Below are 16,938 nucleotides of genomic sequence, written 5' to 3'. Positions count from 1 at the left end.
TAGTAAATGTAGGAAGAATCAGGGATTTAGAAGAACTATGATGACCACAGTTCCAGAGTCATCAATAGATGTTCAAACTAGTGGGTGAAAGTATCAGGAGAAATCTGTCTCAAAGCATCTTCCTACAAAATACATCTTAATTACAAAGGGGAAAGAAGTAGCTTCAAAGTGAAGAAGCCTGACAGATACCACCTTCATCAAATGATCAAAGTGAACAGTTCCAGGGATGGCACAGATCAACATCACACGTCTTCAGATGTGATGCACCGAGAAGGACACAGCATCACTGCCCTGCTATTCCTAACAAAAGTGCATACCCAGAATCTAATCACAAAACATCAAAAAACAAAAAGGAAAGCCATGCTGAAGAATATCCTACAAAGGAACTGATCTGTACTCTTTAAAACTACCAAGGTCAAGCTAGGCTTGGTGGCTCAGCCTATAATCCCGCGCCTTTGGGAGGCTGAAGTGAGTGGATTGCCTGAGCCTGCGGGTTCGAGACCCGCCTGGGCAGCGAGACCTCATCTCTACAATAAATCAAAAAATCAGCCAGGCGTGGTAGCGCATGCCTGTAATTCCAGCTACTTGGAAGGTTGAGGTGGAAGGATCACCGGAGCCCAGCAGGTCGAGGCTGTGGTGGCCGGAAGCGGCCACTGCACTCCAGTCTGGGCAACAGAGTGAGACTCCAACTCAAAAAAAACAAAAACCAAAAAAACTACCAAGGTCATGAAAAATAGACTACCAAACTGTTCCAGATTAAAGGAGACTAAAGCGATTTGACAACGAAATATAACATGTGGTCCAGGATTAGGTCCTGTACCAAATCAAAATTTTGTCTGTTGCTATAAAGGACATTAGTGGGAAAACTGATGAAATGAAAATGTCTAGAGTTTAGATTACAGATAGATTAGTACTGGGTCAATATTAACTTCCTAATTTTGATAACAGCACGGTGGTTCTGTAAGAGGATGCTTTTAGGAAATGCCCATGAGGTATTTAAAAGTAAAGGTGTATCATATCTGCAACTTTCAAACATTTTATACAGAGAGAGGTTTTTAAAAAAAAGACACTATAGAGAAAGAATGATAAAGCAAATATAATAACATGCTGACATTTAGGGAACCTGGGAATTTTTGTAACTTACCGTTCATTACAATTTCCAATTGTTGTAACTTTCCTATATTTCAGACGTTATTTGAAAATAAAAAGTTAAGGAAAAAAGGCTCTCCACTTCCCCTGATAAAAATGACACATCCTCTCTGAAGAGTGGGGTCAGCAAAAAAGAGCAGCTACAACTACTCAGAATTGCTGCTTCAGTTTTCTCCTTGTCTGGGAGAGAAATGCCAGGAAGAAATTAATATAAAACCAACGTCAAAAAAGATGGACAATGAGAAACGGCTCTGGGTATGGAATGGGCCAAGACAAAGCTATGGTATGCTGTGATTACGCACAGTGCATGCTAAGATTCACCCCAGGGTGCCACAGAGAAAATCCTGGAAGTAACTACAAAGTCCTGGGTGGGCTTCAACTCAAAAGCTGTTTTCCCCGATTTGTAACACCCTAAGTAAACATAACAATGTCACTCAGCTTCACATGCTGCTGCTGAAATCAGCAGCAGAGCCTAGTAGGCTGCCCACACTAAGTAATACTTAATACCTTACAGACAACAACAGAATTAGAAAGAACATGGAAAGGCAGTAATCCCTACCTTAATTTCATTCCATTTAAGCCCTGTATTCTTAAACTCAACTATTAATGCTTGAGAATCCACATTAGCATGTGCCTGCCTCACCACCTTCTCTTCAAAACCATCAGCTCAGCCAGGCTGAGCTCATATCTGTAATCCCAGCACTTTGGGAGGCAGAGGCAAGAGGACTGCCTGAGTCCAAGGGTTCGAGACCAGGCTGGCCAACTTGGGGAGACCTCGTCTCTACAATAAATCAAAAAATTAGCTGGCTGTGGTGGCACACGCCTGTAGTTCCACCCTATCTGGGAGGCTGAGGCAGAAGGATCTCTTGAGCACAGCAGCTCGAGGCTGTGGTGGCCATGAGTGAACCACTGTACTCCAGCCTGGGCGACAGAGTGAGACTCTGACTCAAAAAACAAACAAACAAACAAAAACCCATCAGCTCTCAAAATAGCCAGGAGAAAAATCAAAGGAAGCAGTGGGAAACTGGAAGGTCAAAGAAATACAAGGGAGCTGTACAGGAATGAAACAAATGGCTTTAATACAAGTACAATTTTATTCTTTCAAGAACAATGCAGAAAAATTTTCAAGACAGTCTGCCTTTGAGATAACACCAAGTTGTCAGTGGAGCTAAAATTCAGTTGCATAACCAGAAGCTATCCCAAGCATCCTAATTGTTTTTTTTAATCTCAGAAAAAATCCTATCAATATATGAGTCTCAGGCACCAGATCAATGCTAAGGACTATAACAATCACAATACTCATTCATTTTTTTTAAACTGAAGTGTACTGTGTATCTAGCAGAGCACAGAGGACAAGATCAAACATACAACCTACAAGTAGCTTATGCATCTGCAGAAACACAGACAGGCAACTGATACACAGCATGCTGCACACTAGAGGCTGGAGAGTGGCGGGAGCATGGATAAAGTACCTAACCAGCCACAACTGCAACTTTAAGGACAGAGCCGCTCCCGCATGTGCCAAGGTCTAACAAGCCACAGCAGCCTCAAAACGACACAAACGCAGAAAACCCACAAGTCTGACAGCTGTCAGAACTGCCTGGCTCCTTCTCCGAGAGCATCTCACACTCAACAACTGATTTGGAATCTCCAGACAACTTAGTTCTCCAGAGAGTACCCTGTGGACAGTGAAAGGCATAAACTGCTACGTGGAGACATGCTTACCTGTGGCTTCAATGTACTCAATACATCTTTCAATAAAAATGGGGATTGGCTTCTCTGGAGTCACGACAGTTGTTAAGGGCACCCCAAAATAGTTACTCTCCCAGGTTGCCTTTGTGATGGACGGCCGGGGTTTGGGCTTTGGTTTCTGTCCAGGAAAGAGAAAAGGAAGCACAAAAGCAAAGTAAGTATCAACAAGCAACTTAAACATCAGTAAGGCTTCCAGAGGGAAACTCACAGTGGTGTGGAAACTGCTGAAAAGATTTCAAAAAGGACTTTAAAGACCCACTTGCTCATCTCACTAATTTTCTATCTTCTGGCCTCCAAATATCACACAAGATGCCAGAAAGTTGCCACACAGTCGCACCTTGAATGTGAGACTGTATCATTAGAACAAAGATGTTTATAAGAAGTAAGCCATGTTTATTTAATAAAATAACAATATGATTATCCACATCCTTCATCAGAGATACACTGGAATAAACAGGAAGTTTTCCAAACTCTCCCCATGGATAATAGATGTTATATACTCAAGGATGGCCGAAATCTTAAAAAGATAAGATGAAATGAAAAATGAATAATTTCCCCTTTCTAGAAAAGAGAGAGAACATGCATTCTGCTAGGACTGATAGCCCCAAACGAGAATTCCCTTTGATACATTAGCCTAGAGTTATTCTCAATGGCTTCCACATTAGGGAAGGGTAAAGCCAGCTAATCAAACAAGACAAATAAAATAATTCTTCTGTCTATTCTTTTTTTTTTGAGTTGGAGTCTCACTCTGTCGCCCAGACTGGAGTGCAGTGGCCGCTCCCGGCCACCGCAGCCTCGACCTGCTGGGCTCCGGCGATCCTTCCGCCTCAGCCTTCCAAGTAGCTGGAATTACAGGCATGCGCCACCACGCCTGGCTGATTTTTTGATTTATCGTAGAGATGAGGTCTTGCTGCCCAGGCGGGTCTCGAACCTGCGGGCTCAGGCAGTCTACTCACCTCAGCCTCCCAAAGGCACAGGATTACAGGCTGAGCCAACGAGCCCGGCTCTCCTGTCTATTCTTTCCCCAGTCATCTTCCTCATGAAGTAGCCGCAGCAGCAACTACCTGAGAACTTCCTATACACTAAGCAAGTTCCAAATAATGTTTCTTTTAAACCTCAGGACATTTCATTTTACCAAGGGAAAAAAGTCTCGTGTGCCTAAAAGACACAACTAGTAAGTGACAGTGCGTGGATTCAAATCCAGGAAGGTCTGCCTCTAAAGTCCATGCTCATTAACATTATTAATACTGAGATATTCTGCTACAAAATTATTCAGTCTTTAATTATGAAGCTTACATGGAGAAAAAACTGCTCTTAGCAAATGATAACTTTTCTAAAGCCAAAGAAATACAATTGAAATTGTGGCCTTTTGTTAAAATATCTACTAAAAAGAGGAAGATAACCAAATAGGTTCAAGGAAAACAGACCCAGGTATCTCTCCATCCATTTGGCTTCATTTTCAAGATGATGAGACCAAGTCAGAAGGGCAGATTTACTTAGAAACATGTACAGTCCATAAACCTCAGTAAGTTATTTAGGGATTTTACACAAATCCACTGAAGAAGACAACTAGCTGCCAGAACACAAGTTAACCATTCCCTTTCCTTCTCCTGTCCACCCTCATTCCTTTTAGCACTTCTTTATATGGGAACAAATCACTTCCTGTTTAGTCTGAAATTCTTTGAGGACTTCCTGTGCAAACAAGTGGCGCAAAAAAAAAAAAAAGTCAAGAATAAAATGTACACCAAGAAAAAGCAAGCCCATCTGTGGGCTGCTGGTTGACACCACCTCAAATGACCAACCACAGACAACAAGAATCCAGTCCTTATGCAGCCTGCGTACGGAGAACGCTGTAATGTGGATGGATTTGGGGTCCCAGAGAAAAACCATGCACTTCGTGAGGCCTGTTCCTGCCCGCAGCGAGATACCCACTCCTCATAAACTCATGACACAGCCACTCAGGTTATGGGCAGGGGCTGCTGCCTGCTCTCCTTAGAGACTGCCTGAAGCCAATAAGCTCTGACCTCAAACTCTTTACCAAAGGAGTAAGGAAAAGCCAATGAATGATGTATGATATACTTTGCAGAAAATACTTAATCTAATCTAGACTGTCTCTCAAGCATCTTCTACTAATGCGAAATACAACATAAAGAGTTTCAACTGTGAAATCTGACAGGCCTGGGTTTGAAAACTGGCCAATAAATTCTGTTACTTTGGTCAGGGACAGCAAACCACTCACAAGCGAGTCATGAGGGGAATAATAAGATGTGTGAGAAGCAGCTGAGCACCCTGCACACAGTAGTTACCCATAAACCTGAGCTCTTTTTTTTTTTGAGTTGGACTCTCTGTTGCCCAGGCTGAGTTCAGTGGCACGCTCACAGCCACCACAGCCTCAACCTGCTGAGCTCAGGTGATCCTCTCGCCTCAGCCTTCCAAATAGCTGGAACTACAGGCATGCGCCACCACACCCGGCTAATTTTTTTTTTTATGGTAGAGATGAGGTCTTGCCAAGTTGCCCAGGCAGGTCTTGAACCGCGGGCTCAGGCAATCCACTCACCTCAGCATCCCAACGCGCAGGATTATAGGCTGAGCCACCAAGCCCAGTTGATCATCTGTATTTAAATAACATCTTTCCATCTTCTACCTTTCAAGTATTTAACATTCTCAATCCTGAAGAATTAGCCCATCAAAATTAACATAACAGCATTGTTCTTCAATAAAACTGAGACTTCCAAATAAACTGCTGTGAAGGATTAAAAATGGAACTGAAGCAGGGCTTGGTGGCTCAACCTGTAAACCCGCACCTTTGGGAGGCTGAGGTGAGTGGATTGCCTGAGCCCGCGGGTTCAAGACCCGCCTGGGCAGCGAGACCTCATCTCTATAATAAATAAAAAAATCAGCCGGGAGTGGTAGCGCATGCCTGTAATTCCGGTTACTCGAAAGGCTGAGGTGGAAGGATCGCCGGAGCCCAGCAGTCCGAGACTACGGTGGCCGGGAGCGGCCACTGCACTCCAGTCTGGGCGACAGAGTGAGACTCCAACTCAAAACAAAAAAAAAAGGGAACTGAGAGGGGAACTGTAAAGAAGCTATTCCTAATCACCTTAAAACCTTCTAACCATAGTACTAGTAAACAGACAAGAGGCTGAAGGAGGTGGCTCACACCTGTAATTCCAGCATTTTGAGATGCTGGGGTGGGAGGATCGCTTGAGCCCAGGAGTTCGAGACCAGCCTGGGCAACACAGCAAGACCCTGTCTCTACACAAAAAATTAACAAAATTCGCTGGGTGTTATGGTGCACACCTGTAGTCCCAGCTGAACCCAGGAGTTCAAGGCTGCAGTGCGAGGAAAAAAAAAAAGAAAGTAAAAAGACTAGAAATGTTCATTTTGTCTCCACCTACCCTCTCAATATTCAGAAAAGATGATAAAGATGATGCTGGTATGTTCTAGCAATCTAAGTTAGCTAAAACATGTCACCGCTGGCAACAGAAGGCTTTCTGTGTACCAGACTCTTACTTAAGCACATGCTGCACGTGATCTGGCTCCAGACTCACAACAGGTCTGTGGGTACAGGATCCCATTTTTGTAGAGGAAGAAGCCGAATCCTGGAAAAATGTAGTAGCTTGCCCAAGTCAGGTCTCTCTGACTGCAAAACCTGTGCTTTTGACCACTGCAGTTTATAGCCTTCTTGTGAACGCTCTTGGCATAGGCAGAATGGATAAATGGTTGATTGAATAAATGAATACAAACACACTGGTTTTCTGGAGGACTTCTAAAGGCAATAAAGGCCCACTCACATAAAACACCAGGAACTTTCAGCTGGAAAAGGGAAGAATGGGGCACTAGGATAGCTATTTTCGTAGCTGAGCACTACCTACTGAATATGGAACAGGCTATTTTGCTTAGCTCCGAAGGGTCATGCTGGGAGAGGTAAGAGAGACGCAAGGCCAAATTAGACAATCGCTCTTATCTCTCTCACCTCAAAGAGCACAAGATCTAGTTCAACCCTTCAATTTACGAGTGTGGAAATGAAGGATAAGCTTTTGCAACAGCATCCACTCCCTATCCCCTTGCTGAATGACATGGATTCTATCTTGTTGGCTCTCTTTTAAGATTTAAACAAACTCTGATTTACAGAACGTCAAAACACCTCCTTGAGATAACTGAAGCCTCTCTAGGGTGCCGCAAAATTAGGCATTAAATTCTTGCACAACTAATTCTAAATCCTCCTAGTAAGGAAATCAGAGTTTGGGGTACATGCCAAACAAGAGTTGGGCTAGATTGCTGATACCACAACCAACACTTCAGGCATCTGAAGGTCACTGGGCACATTTCAGACGGGAATGCCATTCTCCTGAGCAGCTTGCCAGATGTCTCATGTCCCCAGTCAGAAGTGTGTCTCTTTAGGGAGTTATCGGAGCACTCTCAGCAGCAGGTCCTTGGAGAGGAGAAAGTGACACCACCCAACATCCATCTTCTTTTAGGGGCACTTACTTAGCAGGCTGAACTGACAAAAGTACCTAGCCAGAGGAAGTCAATCCCCAAGAACAATCTCCACACCTTTGCCTTGAAGTTTAGAGTCCAACTAGGCCAAAAATGAAACTGTAATTCCTTAGGAGTGGCTGGACATGGTGCTAGGTGCTCTGCACAATTATCCAAAACTTCACAACCACCATGCTAGGTAAGGGTTATTAGACTCATTTTACAGTTGAGAAAACAGAGGCTCAAAGAGATTCACACTCAGCACTGACAGCACTGGGGATCAGTGAACACCAAAGTCCCACACCTTCCTCTACATGAGCTATTGCCATGATGCAATGCCACTGCCACACACCAAGAACTGGGCAGCTGCAATCACCTTCACCTTGTCCTTTTAAATAGATTTTTGTAAATGAACAAGATAATCCATTGCTCTGTGCCTCACGGTTTCCTGAAAACACACCTGATACTTAGTCTGGGCACTAATCATGTGGCAAAGGTTATAAATCATAGTTTCTGCCAGCGGGGAACCAAGGAGAAATGGTGCTGGAGTCTGCCTCTGCCCTTCCAGCCTTTCAGACACAAAGGCATAAAGGGGAAACTCCCAGCTGTGGCAGAGTCGGAAGCTACACCTGTCACTGCCACTGCTCCTTGCCAGAGTGTAAGCGCATGCCACAGCCCCTCTCTAAGTCCTCTGGGGTAAGAAAAAGACTAGAATGCCAGCCAAGGAACTGGAAAGAGCCACATGACAGGCCCTTTCTAGTAGTCTGTAAGATGATTAGTTTCAGTTTCCAGTAGTGCACTGGGCCTATGTCCCTTTCTATTTTTCCAGTGTTGCCGAGCTGAAGACTATCTCTGTGGCACAGATTTTTCTTCCCTTTACACTATGCTCCCACTAGTATGTAGAAAGGTGAATCAGCAGGACTTGTTCATACATGACAGTAATAGATCATAAACCCTTCTTAACGAACCAGATAAGGGTTTGTTATGCTATCCTATAGGCACTGAACAAAGTACAGTCATTTATGTACATATACAACTACTTTTCTACTGGGCTAAGTTCCTAGAAGGTAAGAATCTTGGTACTGTTTTGTTTTGTTTTGTTTTTTTAGTTGGAGTCTTACTCCATTGCCCAGGCTGGAGTGCAGTGTCCTGCTCATGGCCACCCCAGTGTCAACCTACTGGGCTCCAGTGATCCTTCCGTCTCAGCCTTTCAAGTAGCCGGAACTATAGGTACGTGCTACCAAGCCTGGTTAATTTTTTTTTTTTAGTGTAGAGATAAGGTCCCCCCAAGTTGCCTGCACTGGTCTCGAACCCATGGGCTCAGGTAATCCACTTGCCTCGGCCTCCCAAAGTGCTGGGATTACAGGTTGAGTCGAGTGCTACTGTTCTTTTTAAGTGAATTAAGGTCACAAGCAAACTAGCAGCAGAGCTAATAGAACCAAAGTCACCTCTCATCCTCAATAAACTTACAATATAGTTGGTAGAAGAAAATATACCCACAATAAACAAAGTTGATCTAGATATCACAGAAGTACCAACTGAGTGACAAAGAAAAAAGATAAGGAGGATGAGCCAGGCGTGGTGGCTCATGCCTGTAATCCTTGCACTTTGGGAGGCTAAGGCTAAGGTGGGAGGACTGCTTAAGCCCAGGAGTTTGAGACCCTAGCCTGGGCAACACAGCAGGACCCCATCTCTTACCAAAAGAAGAAAAATAAATAAATAAATAAAATTAGCCTGTAGTCCCAGCTACTCAGGAGGCTGAGACAGGAATATCTCCTGAACCCAGCAGGTCAAGGCCGCAGTGAGTCATGATCATGCCACTGCACTCCAACCTTAAGTCGTCAACTTCAAATATTCCCTCCTGGTCTCCAAATATACCATTCTACATGTAAAATTACTTATCCAGATTTTAGAGTGAGAAAATATGATCACTAGAGCTGGTGTAGTATAGGTGTACTATAGACAGCCTTTCAAATGCTTGGCAACAAAGCTAATAAAGGAAACAGAAAACAGAATTCAGGCACTTGGAGTCACTGTCTTTTTTTTTTTTAAGAGGTAACACCCTATACAGAATGTAGTCTGGAATAGGGACGGTGTCATCTGAATGGGGATGACAGTGAAATCAATATAAACAGAGCTCCAGAAGGTCACACATATGGCTTGCCAAGTTGTGTGGTGGCACACTGTTAACTACAACTGGTAGAGTCTTAGAAAAATGGAAAGATTCCATAAACGGCATCACTACAGCTTCTCTCTAAACTACCTGTGCAATCACAGCTCACTGCAGCTTCTAACTCAAGGGCTCAAGTGATCCTCCTGCCTCAGCTTCCTTGAGCAGCTGTGGTGAATACCACCATGCCCGGCTAAAAATTTTTTTTAGAGATGGAGTCTCATGATGTTGTCCAGGTTGGTCTTGAACTCCTGGGCTCAAGTGATCCTCTTGCCCCAGCCTCCCGAGTGGTTGGGAGTACAGGCACAAACCACCACACCCAGCTCATTTTCTTTTTTTATATATTCAACACTGCACCTTTCTGATTGGCAATTACTCTCTCGTATTTTCAACAGGGTTTCAAAAGGACCTTTTCGATTCAGTTATTCACTTAAGTCCCAATTGCATTCTTGGTTAACCAGTGTTCTCTTGTCTGGCTCTGAAAAACTCCAAGAACAAGTTTAAGAGAGGACATGAGGGCAGATTTATTCTCACTGGCGAAATCTATTATTAAAGCACAAATGCAGCCGGGCTCGGTGGCTCAGCCTGTAATCCTGCGCCTTTGGAGGCTGAGGTGAGTGGATTGCCTGAGCCCATGGGTTCGAGACCCGCCTGGGCAGGCGAGACCTCATCTCTATAATAAAATCAAAAAATTAGCCGGGCGTGGTAGCGTGTGCCTGTAATTCCAGTTACTTGGAAGGCTGAGGCAGAAGGATCGCCGGAGACCAGCATGTCGAGGCTGCAGTGACCGGGAGCGGCCACTGCACTCCAGTCTGGGTGACAGAGTGAGACTCCAACTCAAAAAAAAAGCACAAATGCTTACATTTGGTATCCTGTAAATTGGCAGTCAGCACAACGACCCCGTCACATACCAACTTGGAGCATCTTTCTTAAGGAGCACAACGGCCTTCCTACCATCATCACTAATCCTCTTGAGTGATAGGAAAAGGAAGATATGTCATCTCATTGCTCTGTAAAGGCATGAAGTCTGGCAACTGGGGGTCTATCCCTGTTGCTCTCTCAGACTAAATTCATGGCCAGTGCAACTAGGGGCCAAAGAGAGGGGAGGGCCCACTAGTTCAGGTAGGTTTTTATAAACAATTGTCTGGGATTCAATACACACCAAATTTGGACTTTCCAGTGCTGTGGGCCAGTTTTTACCTGCTTGCTTCCTCTCGAACGCCGGGTGAAACCCATTCAGAAGCCCTTTCCCTTGGAAGCAGAGGTGATTTCTGACTAGAGTTGAAAAAATCTGAGTACCCAAAAAGGTATTTCAGTACCACCAGGCGATGGAAGAGAACACGTTGGCTCAGTGAAGCATCAGGGCAATTCTCTGTTCTTTGAAAAATAGATTTGGGTTGCCTATTGTAATTTTTTTTTTTAAAGAACAGGTGTGCTGTTAGCTAAGGCAGACAGTTAAAGACAGTCTATTTTTATTACCAAAAACACACTACAGAAGTTCTTCAGGCTTAAAATAAACTAAGAATCAAGTGACACCAATTCGAAACAATCTCTCAAAGTTCCAGTTGCTATATCCATGTCTTCATGCCTTTTTTGTCCTCTATTCAATCAGACTCTGAAGCTAGAAACACACAGCCCCATGCTGTTTTTAGGTGACAGGGTGGGGAAATAGATTTTTTTTTTTAAATAACCAAAGTCCTTTTGTTTGAATGAACAAATTGATTGGACTGATTGAGTGGTCTAAATATAGATACCTGACTATTGAATATTGGCATCTTTTCTACAGACTGGACTCTAAAGCCCCACTGGAAGTGGAAGTCAGAAAGCCAAGGTTCAAAAATTTCAGCTCCTCCACTTAGTGGTTATACTAACTTGAGCAAGGTGTTTAATTTCTCTGGGCCTCAGTTATATCGTCTCTAAAACAAGGAGGAAAAACCCATTTCATTAATATTGATAAGAGAAATAAATGAAAAATGTATATGAAAATGCCTGGTACTATACCTGACACACAGTAAGTATTCAATAAATGTATGAAAATACAAAATTGGCTGGGCGTGGTGGCTCATGCCTATAATCCCAGCACTTTGGGAGGCTGAGGTAAGAGGACTGCCTGAGCCCACAGGTTCGAGAACAGCCTGGGTAACTTGGCGAGACCTCGTCTCTACCATAAATCAAGAAAAATTAGCTGGGCATGATGGCACATGCCTGTAGTTCCATCTACTTGGAAGACTGAGGTGGAAGGATCACCTGAGCCCAGCAGGTCGAGGCTGCGGTGGCCGAGATCGTGCTACTGCATTCCAGCCTGCGTGACAGAGTGAGACACAGACTGAAAAAGAAAAAAGTGAAGAATTCATGTGGTATCCCCGGTCCTCCATTCTTCAGCCCGGGTCTCCCTCACCTCTCCACAGCAGCCACACGAGGCTTGTTTCAACTCTCTGAACATATCATGTTTCTTCAGCTCCAAATTCTATAGTGTATCCTGGAAAACTCCCCCCACAGAGCCTCCACCTTCACTGACGCTGCCTGACACACTCTTCAAAACTCACAGCCTTAAATATCATTTCCTTGGGGAGCTTTCCTGATGTCCCAGTTTAGTTAAACATCCTTGTTACACAATGCCTTAGTATCTTGAACCTTCCCTCTGGTAATATTCAAAACACAGGCAAGCACATGTTTAAAACCTATCATTCCCAAGACTGTAAACTAGATGAACCACACTACCATGCCTAGGATAAGGCACCTAACACAATGCCAGGCATAAAACAAGTGCTAAATGCCCCTGCATTGAATTGAATGCTTCCTTCCTAAAAGAACGAATGAGTCTGTGCTCTGGAGACAAAGTACTTAGTTTAAAAGAAAATTTTTCCAGGAATCAGAAAATCCAAGGGCAAGACAGCAGCCCACTTCACTTTTAAGACCGAGGTATTTACTTGGTCTTACAGCTCATTGAGTAGGACTAACTTTTCTGAAGCACACACTGAGTCTTTCCTGAGCAGGTTACAAAGAGCTCATATTTCATAGCATTCAGCTTGTCTGTCAAATGTAACATCCCTCCCAGGGGAGCAAGCAGTCCAATTCCCCAGCTGGTTTTTATTCACACTAGAAACTTTAACTCCGTTCTAGGCCTTACAAAATGAGAGCTGTGTCCCCACAAAGCCACAACAACCAGCCAATTCACTGAATCCAATGAAATAAGCCAATTCACTAGGGGGGCCACAAACTGTCAAACTGGTTACTTGGTGCCTCATAGACCAAACAATGCATGATTGAAATGGTTAGCTTTTCAATAGGTTGTCTTGTCATGTGGTAGCTACAGTGGGTGAAAGATACTCTTTATTATTCTATTTTGTTTTGTTTTTTTTAATACCAAAATAAGAGCATATCAGATAGAAGGGTAAATAGCCAATAAAGTCTTCTATTTAAATCCGCTGTCAAACATACCAAATTCAGCAATCTGAGCATGCCTAAAAGGTGCATTTTGTGGAGCAAGGCTCCCTAGCCTGTTTCTTGGCTTTAAAATAAGACTCTGAGATCCTGATCTGGTCTTTGCAAACACATGGCACTGGGAGACAGAGACCATGTGCAACAACAACTCTTTACAGACAAAGCATCTATTCATGGACCTCACTGAAGTGCAATCGTAGATTTTCAATTTTATTCAGCTGAGTACGGAAGGCTCCTACTATGAGAGTGGGCTGCTAAATGGTTCAGCTGGGAAAAGGACCCAGAATGAAAGTCAGCTTTACAGGCTGTACTTTCATTAGCAGAAATGAAAGCGATCCCATCACTCTGACTCTGATTTTCCAGTAAAGACCTGATCTAGCAAATTAGCCAAGGGCACTGAGGGATTTTTCTTTTTCCACACTACACTGGTACCCAGAGCATAGCTTTTTTTGGTTAGGGCAGTTGCTAGAGTAAGTGCCCAGAAAGCAGCTCAGTAACACAAGGGTTAAAACTTATACAAAGGAGGACAGTCAGTGTTGGTCCCTAAAGCCCTCAGCGAGCCCAGACCAGTTTTCTCCCTTCTCTGAACACACACACATTTCCACCTTCAAGTCTTTCCTTACCTCATGCCACTTCCTCAGCTCTACTCATTTGTCAAGGTCTAGTTAAATGGTAAGAGCTAACGCCTATCCAGCATGCACCAGGCCATGAGGGCACTCCCTCTTTTGCAGAAGGAATGTGGAGAGGTGACTCATGTACCCTAAGAGGAGTTGGGATCTGACCGCAGGCCCCCTGACTCCCAGGAGCCCCTAAGCATACACCCTGCTCTACTTAGCCACCCCTCCGTGGGATCTGCCCCCTGCCCACACACAGACTTCCCTGGGCAGAAGACCTATTTTCACTGACATGTAGGTCTTGCTGCCTCAACTGGGCAACAAGGGCCTGTGCTATTTCCCCAGGGATGTCTGGCATGCAGGAGGTACGAGTGTGTTTTCTATTACTAACTGAAATTGGAGTGCCTGGCTGCCTCCTCACTTCAAATAAATATTGAATTGCTTTGTCATGCCAATAAAAATCAAAGGCCAAATCCCCCACATAGGGGCTGGTTTGGCATTCTCTGCCCTGATGGTATCTTGCCTTTCCAGTAAAACAAGCGCCAGTCTGTGCTCTTAACAGCAGCAATTTTAATAGAAGGTTTGCTCCAGAGACTAAGGCTTTACTCATCCCTGCAATGGGATGACAAAGCAGCTACCCTCATTTCAAAATACTATTTTCCAAGGCAGGAAAACAAAATTTCACCTTCTACTCAATCTTTCCAAAGGATATTCCTAAACTGACTTCTGGCACGCAATTGCTCTTGGGCTGGGAGTATCATTTTTATTTGACTTGAAGAGGTGTGGCCCACATAACTAAAGATAGACCGGAAATCGACCACTTCTTGCATACTGACCCAGCAACCTGTGTAAGGAAGTCCTAGGTTAGGAAGTGCTCATTACCACCATGATCACAGCTATCTCAGAGGTGCACTGTGACCAGCTGATTTCTGCTGAGCCTCCACTACAGTATGTTCTTTAAAGCCTGGTTTGTTTGGGAATGTGTTTTTAAAGTATCACTTCCAGTAAGTATTAAAAATGTAGCTAGAATTCAGAATATAGTTAAAATTCATTGTGCTCTTATGCCACCTTCCTGATTCCCAGGTGTTCAAACACCCCCACAAATTAGAAGACTGTCAGCATTTAGATAAAGCTGTTCTGGCAACAGTCTTCATTGGGAGTGGAGGAGGAAAAGAAGAAATGTTCAAAATGTTTGGATTCCAATATCATTAAACAGGAGAGCTTTGGGAAAATACTGGGAGGCAAGTCAGGCTGTTTTCTGGCTTCCTACATAAGGACTGCTTTCAGTGGGTCTGCCCCCTGCTAACCTTTGGAGAAGAAAACACTGGAGACAGATGAAGGATTCCAAGTGGAAAAGCAAGGCAAGGGGAAATCAAAGGGAAGAATGCCTATGATACTAATAGCACAGATGGGGACGGGAAAAGAACACTACTGCTCTACCCCTTCTCACACTGCATAGGTGAAAAAACTCTGGAAGCTCCTGTCCAATAGTAAGTAAGGATGACTCTGTATGCTATGAAGGAACACAAAGCGCAATTTCCTAGGGAGGGCAATGCTACCCTGTTCCTCCATCTCTGAGTGCCCTAAGGGCTGCCAAACTGGCCTCCGTGTTATATTTTACAACAGAATTGTTAGCTCTCAAGGCAGAGTGGACTCTAGAACCTTCTGATTTGGTATATTTTGTAAGAACATAAGTTTTTAAGGCTGGGTGCAGTGGCTCACGCCTGTAATCTCAGCACTTTGGAAGGCCAAGAGGAGAGGACTGCCTGAGCTCAAGAGTTTGAGACCAGCCTGGGCAATATGGTGAGACCTTGCCTCTACAATAAATAAAAAAATTAGCCGCGTATGGTGGCACACGCCTATAGTCCCAGCTACTTGGAAGGCTGAGGCAGAAAGACTGCCTGAGCCCAGCAGGTCAAGACTGGCAGCCGTGAGCATGCCACTGCACTCCAGCCTGGGCAAGAGAGTGAGACTCTGACTCAAAAAAAAGTTTTTAGCAGCCTTTCCAAGGGTTCCTGCAATACTTTCAGAGACAAGTGATGTTGTTCTCTGCTGTTTCATGGGAGGGAGAGTAGCAAAGGCTTTAATGTAGAGAAATCATTCTGTATATCATAATGCTGGGTGAGGGTTACTATGTAACACAGCTCGGTTGTGGTATCTCACCAAAATGTCTTTCTATGAAAAAACAAGAAGTATTTGTAGATCAGCCTTGGGGGTCAGGGGAGGAGGGAGTACTGTATTTTCCCCTACTCTAAATAAAGAAAAAGAGAAAGTTGGGAAATACTTTTTCTATCTCAAAGCCTAAGCCCAAGGGGACAGGGTACTGCTTACAGATCTCTGCCCTGCAAACTAGAAATGACAATTCAACACAAGATAAAAGAGGCTTCATCTACTGCTACATTTGGGACTACTACAGCAGCTACAGCTGACAGACAGGCCTGATGTATAGAATGCATAGTTAACTTCTTTCTCTTTTCCCTCCCTGCCTCTTTTGTGATCCCTAAATAAAAATCCAAGTTTCTGATAGCAGCAACTCACTGAAAGATAAAATAATGGAGCCAGAAGGCATTCTAATTTTACAAATATGGAGCAGGTTCATAACTCTCAGTGGCAAGATTCTGATTTCTCATGTATATGCTTAAAGGCCCTTCACTGATTTCTGTGAGGAAATAATCATCCAATTTTTCACTAATCTAAAATGTAGCAAGGGGAAAAAGGATCGCTTAAGAGATGTATGAATGAAATGTAACATTTAGCAGTAAGAGACTAAGGCATGAAATTCTGGATTCTGGTGTTGAAGTAAAGAAAGAGCACTTTGTCCTGATTTGACCACTTGTCAGGAGACTGACAAGTTCTGTACCATCTGCTCATTTTGGTAATTAATTTGTCTATTGTTTTAGACAAAGACAACTCAGGCTATCTACCCAAGGTCCTAACTACTTGAGAGCTGTCAGTAATAGCTATCCGAGTCACAGATAACTTTTTCTTTTTTTTTTGAGTTGTAGTCTCACTCCTGTCGCCCAGGCTGGAGTGCAGTAGCACACACACGGCCACCCCAGCGTCGACCTGCTAGGCTCAGGTGATCCTTCCATCTCAGTCTTCCAAGTAGCTGGAACTACAGGCACATGCTACCATGTCCAGCTAATTTTTTATTTCTTGTAGAGATGAGGTCTCGCCAAGTTGCACGGGCTGGTCTTGAACCTGCGGGCTCGCCTAGACTTCCCAAAGTGCTGGGATTATAGGCTGAGTCACCGAGCCCAAACACAGCTAACTTTTTTTTTTTTTTTTTGAGTTGGAGTCTCACTCTGTCGCCCAGACTGGAGTGCAGAA

At 43.9% G+C, this 16,938-nt stretch overlaps 1 protein-coding gene across 1 annotated transcript in view; it reads right to left on the bottom strand.

Annotated features, from left to right (window-relative positions):
• Positions 1-2,854: 2,854 nt before the first annotated feature.
• Positions 2,855-16,938, bottom strand: part of ARHGAP35 (Rho GTPase activating protein 35) — a 43,432-nt gene continuing 29,348 nt past the window's right edge. Inside the window, exon 3 of the mRNA XM_008064045.2 lies at positions 2,855-3,019. Coding sequence (XP_008062236.1) covers positions 2,855-3,019 — 165 coding nt within the window. The remainder of the gene's footprint in view (positions 3,020-16,938) is intronic.

This window comes from Carlito syrichta, unplaced genomic scaffold (genome assembly GCF_000164805.1).
Source record: "Carlito syrichta isolate Samal-C Ts95f unplaced genomic scaffold, Tarsius_syrichta-2.0.1 Scaffold307183, whole genome shotgun sequence".
NCBI classification, from domain to species: domain Eukaryota; kingdom Metazoa; phylum Chordata; class Mammalia; order Primates; family Tarsiidae; genus Carlito; species Carlito syrichta.
The sequence above is the reverse complement of the archived record's forward strand: the minus strand, read 5'-3'. Positions and strand labels throughout refer to the sequence as shown.